The sequence below is a fragment of the Theobroma cacao genome, chromosome 1 (genome assembly GCF_053813885.1).
Source record: "Theobroma cacao isolate CCN51 chromosome 1, ASM5381388v1, whole genome shotgun sequence".
In the NCBI taxonomy this organism is placed as follows: domain Eukaryota; kingdom Viridiplantae; phylum Streptophyta; class Magnoliopsida; order Malvales; family Malvaceae; genus Theobroma; species Theobroma cacao.
The window spans coordinates 1,677,858-1,688,635 of record NC_142639.1 but is presented as its reverse complement, the minus strand read 5'-3'; the positions used below and the strand labels follow the sequence as shown (position 1 = coordinate 1,688,635).

Genomic DNA, 10,778 nt, shown 5'->3' with positions numbered 1-10,778 from the left:
AGGTAATCCGATGCCGGGTATCCAACCCGGGTCTCCTGGGTGAAAGTCAGACGTCCTAAACCGCTGGACGAGAGCGGGTGGCTGCTCACATTGTTCACATTTTATACTCATTGCACCGTACTGGCAAGGTTTAAGTTACGAACACACTAATTTACAAAATACAAGGTTCATGTGTATGTACTCCTTCTAGGCTATTATAACGAAAATAAGGTTCATGCAGACACTTGGAACTTCTTCCCTAAAACTTATTCTTTCTTTGTGGTAGACCTTAGAATCAATCAGCTCAGCCAGGCAAAAGTTGAATCTCTTGTACATGCAAAACAACCAGAAGATGGATCATAAGGATTGCCAGCAGTTAGCAGCCATTACCTTGCGGCTTGTCGAAAGTTTCGAGTCCAGCTATATGAACGGCTTGTGCATCCATTGTGGTCAATGTCTGAGGTACGGACATGCCACCAGAGATGACAATTTCTACATCAAAGGAAGATAAAGAACTAGATTACATCGATGCCCCCAACAGAAAATAGTCACCTTCCCCTGTTTTTCTTTTTGGGATATATTGGCCTGAAAATCTTACCAATTCCTTCTCGAACAGAGAGGTTAGGCCTTATAATATCTTTTGAGCTTATGAGAAATATGTCTCCAATATAGAGGTGGTTGGAGGGAACGTAAACACAGCTAAGTTCCTCTGAACCTGAGCTCCCATGAAGAATAACTGTGGAAGTGATAAAACCGAATGCATATTCTCCGACCCTTGGATGCCTAATGATAGCCACTTCCTTGAAGGCGTGGGAATTCTGATCTGGAAAATATTGATGCTGCTGTTTAAGAGTGTAAGAATCCGAAATGCTGTAACTGAAAACAAATGCTTGTGCTTACCCGGCGATATTGCTGCACTTATTTGCTTTGAAGCAGAGTAAATGTAGCTAATGAGGGGCATCTTCTTGATCAACCATTCTCCCAAGCCAAGAACAGATGCTCCCAACCATGAGGACATGAACACACCAACTATGAAGATAAATGTGATAGAGGTCACAAATCCAAGCCCTGTGGATTAGTTGTAGGAATTAATTGATTAATTAGCAAGAAAGTACATTAAACCCTTGAAAGGAATGAAAAGAGATGAGCAATGTGCAAACCAAAGATATTGATCCCAAGATGCTTATATATTGGGGAGAAGAATCCATCCACAAAATGAATGAACCACCAAGTGATGTAGAATGTAATTGCTATAGGAAGTAAAATGACGCTGCAAAACAATGTCAGATATGAGTCGAATATATAGACCTTGCTCAAATCAAAGATTATCAGAAAGGAATTAGAGGGTAATGGATTTCAATCCCAGTTGACCCGCTACCCTTGGTAATTTCCCAAGAGAAGGGCAGATTTAGAACCTTGCCCTTGTATCTAGCTAGCTATCTAGTTAAGTTTACTGGCTTTACATCAGGACTAGATCCTAGAAAATGGAGTATGATCACAAAAGTAACATTCAGGCCTAGCCAAAAGGAGTAGAAACTTGCAGAAGTTAAGGATTTACACAACCCAATTTTTTATATATGGGATTAGGATGAAGCTTGCTAGATGTTTCAAACATACTGTAGTTTGAAACGAGATAATCCGAAACAACATAATCATTTAAAAAGCAGAAAGAGCTAACCATCCTGTCATGAACTTCTTCGAAGCCCAGCTACGGATGACTTTGTAAAATGCCTGCACAGAAGAATTACACGAAACATTACTTCACATCTCGACAATTTCAACACTTTTGATCTGATTTGTTACTCTACAGTCTCTTCATCTTAATTTGGTTGCAAAATCTAGAGGATAAACAAATATCCATTCGCGAATCTCCTAGAGAATTCATTGCTTATCAACTTTGCTTCTGAACCAGGTAAAGCAAGATGCTCCCATCTGTTAGCATATATCTTGGTGATCAAACCGTAGAAAAAATTCTACGTTAATCAAATTGAAGGAGAAGAAAAATAGACACTGAAACAGCTCAGAAATGAAAGGATCACGAGTAAACCAGATGGCTTGGCTGCCAATATCAGCTTAACCTCCAGGAAAATGTTTAGAAGATAACGTTGGAATCGACATGTTTATCAGTTTATCGATATCAAGAATCTCTTTGAAGCATTTGATCAGAAAGCAAACGAGTAGAAGAAATATAAGAGCAGCAAATTCAGAGAACAAAAGAAAAACAATGGAAAACCTCTTTGCTAGAAGAACTAGAAATCGAAGCCGATGAACAAACAGATTCGTCTCCATTTTCACGGTTATCTACAACTGCTACTGGAATCAAATTCAATTCCTCTTCTCTCGTCTCCATTTCTTTTTCTTCTGGAGTTCAGGTGCAGATTAACGTACCCTGTTGCCCGCTCTTTGAAGCAACGAACTCGTGATGGCGATCAATGGGACTGGGCTTTTCGTTCTGAATTTTTTTGGGCCTGTTAGAGCCCATTAACGTCACCATTCTGGTCATTATTATGCGTCAGTGTTGAAAGGAGCCGGCCCGCTTCATGTTGCACGTGTGCGTTACGTTTTTGCCTTTATCATAGTGAAATCATGCAATTAATCTAGATTCCCTATTATTAAAATAATGAATTTAATATTTATACAACAATTTATAAAGATTAAATTTATATATTTTTTAAAATTGATAATGTTAATTTAATATGTTAAAATTTTCTGTTATCTATGTTGATATGATGTTTGATTGTATTGATATGACATTTTTTTACTAATATAACAATGAATCTAATGATATTACAATAATAAGGTGATATTTCACGAATGATACAATAATAGTATTACTATGACGTGATCAAGTTCTGACATAAATTTATAAGTACAGACTTCAAATTATCCAATGTGAGTTAATAGTTTTAACAATGATCGAAAAATAAACATATTAAAAATATGAATAGATTTTTTAGATTTAGGTAAAAAATGTTATGAGACAAAAAATAATAGAATTTTTGTACTCTGTAATTTAAAACAGTGAAAAACTTTGTAAAATAGATAAAAATGTCAAATCATCATTAACACATCATCATATTCAATATCAAATCAATAAAAAAAATATCATTTCAACATAAATAATAGTAACATTTTAATATTGTTAATGATTAGATTAACATTTGTTAATTCTAAAAAGCATAAAGACTTATTTTTATAAATTATTGTACAAAAACTAAATTTATCACTTTAATAAAGTATAAAGATTAAATTCATAATTTAATCTTTTATTAAAATAAACACAGTAGAAAAAAGAAAATGACATTTCACGGTGTAAAGAATAAGAAAGCTTTTCTGAAATTGGGTTGGCTCGTATTGAAAGTAAAACCAAATGCAATTTAAAGACAATTATTGGAATAATAAAATGGTAATAGGTAGAATATTCGTTAATCTTCAATATTTGTAGTCAAATTCGATTGTAAAATTTAATATTTATATTTTACATGAACTCGATTAATAATATTATTAGATTATTATTACGTATCATATATGTTAGCCTGATTTTATCAACAATTTACTCTCTATGTCTCTTTTTCTTTGTTTATATTCTTTTAAAGTTTCAAAATAATTTTTTTTTCTTTTTTAGACATATAATATTCTTACATTTTATATTATAATTTTTTATTATTTTACTTTTTATATTAAAAAGTATTGAATATTTAGATTAAAAAATTTTATAATTTTATAATTTAATATAAAACATGTTAAAATCATATCTTTTATCTTAATCTTTATAAAAATTAAAAAAAAAAGAAAAGAAAAAGACAAAGGAAGTATCACTTAATATGATACTAGATAATTTGAACTTAATTTTTTTTTTTTTTTAAAGTGGAGTGTAATTAGTCACATTTATGCACTGTTGATTAATCAGTTTTGTCTTTAAAATTTAAAAGAAATAATAATAAAAGAAAAAAAAACTCCACAAATGGGAGCTTTGGTTTTACCGTTTTAGGCAAGGGCTAAAATGAATGATCCACCCGAGCAGAATCCGGGTTACCCGACACTTTCTACATCCGAATCAGAAAAAAAAAAGGCAGTTACCCTGCCCACCAAAATCAGCGAAAAAATTCACTGTAGCAAGTCTCGGCCGCTTCCGTCTTTCCTTTCATTTGGTTCAATTTATCATATCGATCACAACGAATTATCCAATTCAAATTTCCAGCTATAAAACAGGAAAAACAAACAGAAAATAACGTTCTCGTTCAAGCTTTTACTATCACAAATTTGTTAGGAGAAAGCCGAAAAACCGTTTGGTTATAAAGATCGGAGAAGAAAGATCTCCGGTTTCGAGAAATGATAACTCGGTCTAAACTCGTAGAGCAACTCAGAGATTACCAGATCCGATCTCAAAACAAGTTCCCTGCTCTTACCTTCTTCTCTCCCACACCCCATATCACTTCCTGGTACGGATTTTTTCCCTTTTTGATTTCCATTTATTAGCTATTTTGTTTAATATTTGACGTTTAAATCTAGCATTTTTCATTGCATGTTTTTGTATATGATTGCTTATTTGATCGACTTGTAATCGGAAAGATTAATTTTTCTTTTTTTTTTTAATTGAAAAAGGAAGGAATTTGATTCTCTGGCCATATCAAAGCTACACTTAACAAAAACTGAGAGGTCTAGATTCGATTAAAACTGCTAACTTTATTTTTTTTTAATGTTGAATCGTCGAGAATGAGTGGAAATTTTACATTTTGGAAATTCGGTAGTGTTCCAATTTCCAATGATCATTTTTGCTGGTATTAACTATTAAGTCGAACAAAATGAGAAATTTTGCACTTTAAGCTTCCAAGGTATATAATTGGCGGGAAAATTATACTGGCCTATGCAGCAATTGGATCATGCAAGCATTTAAGCTTGTAGAAACCTGTGACTTCGCTTGTGTTTTCTTAAGTCTGATTCAGGATGAAGGATGTTCTTTGAGTGCACATTGGTGTCGCTTGTAGCTTGCAGCAAATTATTGAATCTCATTTGAAATTTTTACTGTTTATCCCAAGGTTTGTCTGGTACTTGAAGTGGAATCGATCTTGTGGAAGTGGCAGCGTTCAAGTCACTACTGAAATTGAAATAGTTTAGTTATAAAGCAACCAAAGAATGGTTTACAAGTTAATTACTTTAATTCTCGGAAGAGCTTTAACTTTTGAGGGGTTAGGGTTGTCAAATTCTTCCAGTTATAGTTTCCAACTAGGGTAACTTAAAACTTCCTCTAACACTCAAAATAGAAGCTATCCAAAAGGTGCAGGATGTCACATGAAAGAAAACAAACAGGATTTGGTCCTACTTCTAGGTTCTAGCCATTCAGCAATCAAGCATTAATATCCTGAATGAAAATGACTGTTTTTGTGAAGTATTAAGGTAGTCCTTCATATTTTCTCCAAGCTTTTCATTTATTATTATTGAAGAATCATTGTTGTGTAAATGTCCATTGATAGGTTCTATGCAATTGATCAGAGACTATAAGTCATTCGTAATTGTCTTTCTCCTCCTGAAGTTTATCTGAGTCATAACAGTAAGGTCAATTATTGCTTAGTCACAATTGTCTGATTGCCTGTTGACAAGGAATTCTACTGTTGTTAGTAAACTTTTGGATATATACATTTTTGTATGACACTGATTTGGTTTTGACATAGGTCATTTTTCTTGCCCCATGGTTTATATGATAGAAAATCAATTTTTGGCAATCTTGTTTGCTACTGAAAAGGTGTAACAATTACTTTGGGGGTAAAAAGCTATGTTGAGCTCACTTTTGGTCCCAACTCTGGCTGGGTAATAAGGCCTTGAATGGTATAACGACTCACCTTAGCAGTCTGCCTTTGATTGAAATTTTATTGAAGCTTTTTGATGATGATCATACTTGATCATTGACTGAAATTGCTTTAACTGGAGAGTACCATACTACTATATTACTACACTTTGACAATTTGAGGGATGGTTCTCAGGTGTGCCATTGGGAGAACCAATTAAGCTGCCAAAGGCTCCTGATGATGGTGGTAATTGGAGAGATTTGAACTTCTTTTTATTTTCAATTGAAATCAAGGTCTTTGACGTATACTTTCTCAGACACCCATTTTCTCTGGATACCTTAGCTTAGGCATGAGGTATCACTCATGGTTGAAACTGAAGTAATGCATTTAACAGGCTAAGACTCAAGCTGTGACAATCAAAGTTTCTGCTGGTATAAGACCTCCTGATTGTGAATACTAACTTTGCTTCAGAATCCAAAAGTTCCTGTAGCTCACTATTCTGTATCCAGTAGGAACTCTGGAAATATCCACAGTTCAAATTTTACAGATGGAAGATTGTTATCATCATTAAGCATATGTGTTTCCTTGGCTGATGATAAGAGTTTTTACTCATTGACAGAGAGACACATCTCTTGATTGGGTTTCACCACTTTTGCTAGGGACAAACAACTGAACAATATTAGACCTTCTAGATTGTTACGAGTCAAATTTATCGGGAGTGAATATAGCAGTTTGCAAAATCCAGATGTGGGGCAACAATTAGTTTGACGACAGGGATCATCTTAATTGCAATAGCTAAGGCTTAGGTTGCTGTTGAAACATGGTTCTACCTTGATGGTTTTTCTTGTTTTCTAGTCATAGGCTGCTGTTCCATCTTCCAATGGGCTGAAACATACAATTCCTTGCTCTTTCCTGCTCATATTATCTTTCCCTTGGATGTCATCATAGTTATGAAAGTATAGTACAGTCCTTCTCATCCCTACAAAAAAGTGGTTCATGTTATTCAGGCAAAAATTCCCGTCATGAACATTTTAATATATCATGTGTCTTTTTAGCATTTCTCTTGCATACTTCTGTTGTAAATTAAATTTTACACGTTCTTGATGAGATTCTGTTGACTTTATGCAGGGCTGATGTAGCTGTGGCTATTTTTTGGGCCTTTGCATTTATTGTGCTGGTGATATCAGCCTATTTTTCCCTTTATTTTAGGCATTTCTGGCTTTCCTGTATTACTATATGTCTTGGTGTATTCCTTCCCATACGCTTGAGAAGTTGTAGGCAGGCTCTGTTCAAGAAGAGGGAGAGAAAATTTCTGTTACCTTTGTCTATGTGAGCCTTTTCTGGAACTGGAAGTACTTTAATTGATACGATTTGCCCATGGATGGCTTACTACCCAGCTTAACATATGTGGCAAATTCACACAGCTTGGGAATCGATCTTGGTCAGTGAAGACTGTTGCCTATCTTCATTTAAGGTAGATGGTACAGTTTCTTGTTCAGTTTTCTTCATAAAACCATACACAAACCCCATGGTAATTTGTCAGACACTTTCAACCTGTAACACTTCACAGTTCAGCCAAGAGACAGCTGCCAGTCATTTATAGGGTCAGTTGCCTGTAGAAGTTTGGGGTGCAGGAAATTTAATTATTTAATGTTCTTTGTACAACAAAACAACAACAATATTCCTATAAAATGAGAACAAGAGAGAGAGAGAGAGAGAAAGAGACAGACAGAGAGATAGAACATTAAAAAAAAAAAATCATTTCTAGATTGCATTGGCAAGGGAGGTAGACAGAAATTTAACATTGGTAAGTGGTATATCATGCAATATACTTCAATTCCTTGATGAGTAACTTCTTATCAAGTATTTAGCATAAGATTTATAAACTTGTTGGTTTCCTCCTAATACACTCGAAATTTGAAGTCCTTAACTGTTTGTTTGTGATTTAGTTTATGGTGTACGGAATTTAAGTCTTCTTGCTTCATAGTTCAGATTGATGGAATATTAGAACTGATATTGGCAAACTTAGCAAGTACAGAGTAAGTGTATCCTTTTGCTTGTTTGTGTTATTTTCAGTTAGAAAACATCCATAATGTCATGGTCCACTCGGGGACCATTTTGTTCTGTTCACCTTAAATACGGCCTCAAGGTACTGGTGATCATGAGCAAAGGAGAAAAGTAAGGGAATAAAATTAAGTGATGGTAATGGGTGACAAGAATTGGCATGATTGCTGTTAATTAATGAGTAGATGGCCCTCCTACACATGCATTATAAAGGAATGTTGGGGGTGGCTTCTTTTTTTGTCTGCTAGTTGGGTAAGACCAATGCTGACATTTAATCATTGTTTTATCCAATGATTTTAAGTTTTCTTTGGTTTCATGGTTAAAGCCCTTTGTCTGGTTATAATAACTAGACTGTTTGAACTCTCTAAACTCGGTAGCTATTACTTGGAATTTGATTTGTGATTCATTCCATACAAATTCCATTTCATCTGTCTGGGATTTGTTTGTTAGATTTGAAGCAGATGGGAGCTACAAATATGTGATTAAACTGAGAGTTTTGGGTTTCCTTTTTCTTTCATGGTGCTGGATTTCTAGCTTACTATGATCCTATTCATGGTACTAAGCAATCTATGATGCTACTACTGGTGCATGGCATGCATTTCTTCTGTTGATGGGAAAAAAAAAGGAAAAAGGAGAGTAGTGGCCCTGCAACCCTGCAAAGTACCTTTATGAAACATGCTATTTGGCATGAGAGGATAGAATGATGTGCTTTTGCCTATAGTGAAAGAAATCTCAAGGCAGTAGCAGTTTAGTCCAGAGAAAAGGTTTGAAAAGAAGGGTGGGAATTGTTGCAAAAAAAGCAAACCCCTAACTCTTTGAGTATACTTATGGTGGATATGTACCCTGTTTGGACTTTATTGCCCATAAAGGAAACTAAAGAGCGACCTATCCTTGTTTATGTATTATCTCTTCAGGCAAAAGCTATAGGATAATTTGCTCTTATATCCCCTCGGCAAGACTGGCCGCAAGGTAGGCCTATTCCTGCTAGACATTTAGCCTTTACTTTCAACAAAGTTCTATGGATTCATGAGTTTATCCGAAGAAAGGGAAGAATGGTGTGTTGGTTTTGAAGGAACGTCTTAAATATGGATTTATGTTTAATACGCTGTTACATTATCATTTAATCAAAGACTGTCACTTTATAAATATGTAAAAGCAAAAAAAAATTTAAAAAATAAATCAAAATAAATATTTTTAAAATTTTTTATTTTTTAATTTTATTTATTAACAATGTGATAACATTAGATTCATTATAAATGTATATTTATAAAGTTTATGAAATATAAATTTAAACGTCTTTATTCAATCCACTATCAGATTTTTCGATGGTGGCATTCATATATGATTTATCCATCATAATAAATCAATAATTTGAGGTCACTTCACTACTTTAAACTAAGTTTTCATCAATAAACAAAAGGTTTTAGTTGCCATAAGCTTTTCTACTGATAAGATGAGGCAATATACTCCCTCAAAAGGCCGAAATTCTCGGCCAATCAATACAATTTTTTATCTTTGCCTAAACCCCATCGTGCTAAACTTTAATTATTGTTATCCTAATTATTGATTAAGCATAATTTGATTAATGCTGATGCTGATGGTGCCTTCTCCAGAAGCAATTATACTTCAGTTGCTGCAATGAATCTCAACCGTTTAACCATCAATTGGGGATTTCAACTAAGCCGAAAGCAAAAGGCTAGTGAACCCAAATTTCGTTTTCCAGACTTAAAGCCAAAAAAGCCTTGGCTTCATCCTATTTCCCCCTCAATGAACACTTTCTTTTTCTTTTCTTTTCTTTTTTTTTTTCATTTTGAATCCTGTTTTAAGTGCTTTGGTACTGAGAAAAGGGGTCTGAGCTCTGTCTTCTAGCTGAAAGGTCAGAAATGAAAAACCCTCACTCTGCTTTTTGACTACTTGTCACATGTAATTTTGTAGTCCTGGGGATGACTTTCGTGCTTGAATTGATCCATTGTATGAATCACGTTTGTGGGACTATTCCTCAATCCTCATATTCTCCAACTTTTTTCCATCCAAAGTGGTTAAAAGCATTATCTCCAGATATTTACAAGTCAATTTCACAGCTTCTACTTTCTATCAATTAGACAAGTACTATATTTTTCTTTTTCCATTCAATAATTTAATAATTGTAATTGTAATTTACTTGTTATCCAACTATTTACTCTTAAATTATGTTAATTTATACAAGTAAATTTATATTTTTTATTGTACCCAATCAAACCATTATCTTTTAATTGGTACCTACACACTTTTCAAAAAAAAATCATACCTACACAATTCGACATAATACTTATTGATATTTTTTATTTACATGACACATAATATGATTTGATAATATAATTATGATAATATGACAATTAATATGATCTTGTCAATTATTGCATGAGTAGAAAATGTCAATTAACATTAAAATTAATGACTTTTAATTTTTCTTTTGAATTAAGTACTTACGTGAGTACAAATAAAAAAAACGATTTTGTTGTGGAGTATAATAAAAAAAATAAAGACTTAATTGCATAGCATTAACATAATTCAAAACACTTTTTACTATTTAAGCCTTAAAGCTGGTAAGTTTAAATGTAAAGGAAGGCAAAGGCAGAGTGGGCAAGGAGCATTGTTAATTTCTCAAACACGCCTTTTGAAGCTACATGCGTTGTCATTAGTAAATAATCTAAGCATTTGAATAATCAAATCTTTCAAAAAAAGAAAATGTTTTCCCTTATCATATCACCATGCCCCTTCCAAACAAAACAAATCTCTCTGGCCACTAAACCAAGAAAACAATCAAAGATTTTGCATTTGCCTTAGCCCTCCTTCAAAACTCACTGCCTTAACAAAAACCAAGAGGAAGAAATCAAAAAAAAAAAAAAACAAAAGGCTTCTTACTTTGGTTGGGTAATTAAGGCAAAGCAAAGCAAGGGAAAGGGCAGG

General features: G+C 33.7%; 2 protein-coding genes across 2 annotated transcripts; one reads left to right on the top strand and one right to left on the bottom strand.

The window, feature by feature from the left end:
• Positions 1-135: 135 nt before the first annotated feature.
• On the bottom strand, positions 136-2,388 carry LOC18610947 (protein LIKE COV 3-like). The gene is made up of 6 exons (XM_007046900.3): positions 2,213-2,388; positions 1,658-1,710; positions 1,140-1,249; positions 880-1,047; positions 578-802; positions 136-471 (listed from the first exon to the last, which is right to left on the bottom strand). The coding sequence occupies exons 1-6, from the start codon at positions 2,327-2,329 to the stop codon at positions 356-358; spliced, it is 789 nt and encodes a 262-aa protein (XP_007046962.2). The 5' UTR covers positions 2,330-2,388; the 3' UTR covers positions 136-355.
• Positions 2,389-4,017: 1,629 nt separating this feature from the next.
• LOC18610946 (uncharacterized) lies at positions 4,018-7,617 on the top strand. The gene is made up of 2 exons (XM_088803866.1): positions 4,018-4,421; positions 6,894-7,617. The coding sequence occupies exons 1-2, from the start codon at positions 4,312-4,314 to the stop codon at positions 7,096-7,098; spliced, it is 315 nt and encodes a 104-aa protein (XP_088659992.1). The 5' UTR covers positions 4,018-4,311; the 3' UTR covers positions 7,099-7,617.
• The last annotated feature ends 3,161 nt before the right edge of the window (positions 7,618-10,778 follow it).

Excerpts from the sequence above, each read along its gene's own strand:
- LOC18610947 (XM_007046900.3), bottom strand. The coding sequence starts at position 2,329 with ATGGAGACGAGAGAAGAGGAATTGAATTTGATTCCAGTAGCAGTTGTA. Across the intron at positions 803-879 it reads AAGTGCAGCAATATCGCCGG|ATCAGAATTCCCACGCCTTC; the intron begins GTAAGCACAAGC and ends AATATTTTCCAG. Across the intron at positions 472-577 it reads CTCTGTTCGAGAAGGAATTG|AAATTGTCATCTCTGGTGGC; the intron begins GTAAGATTTTCA and ends CCTTTGATGTAG.
- LOC18610946 (XM_088803866.1), top strand. The coding sequence starts at position 4,312 with ATGATAACTCGGTCTAAACTCGTAGAGCAACTCAGAGATTACCAGATC. Across the intron at positions 4,422-6,893 it reads ACACCCCATATCACTTCCTG|GGCTGATGTAGCTGTGGCTA; the intron begins GTACGGATTTTT and ends GACTTTATGCAG.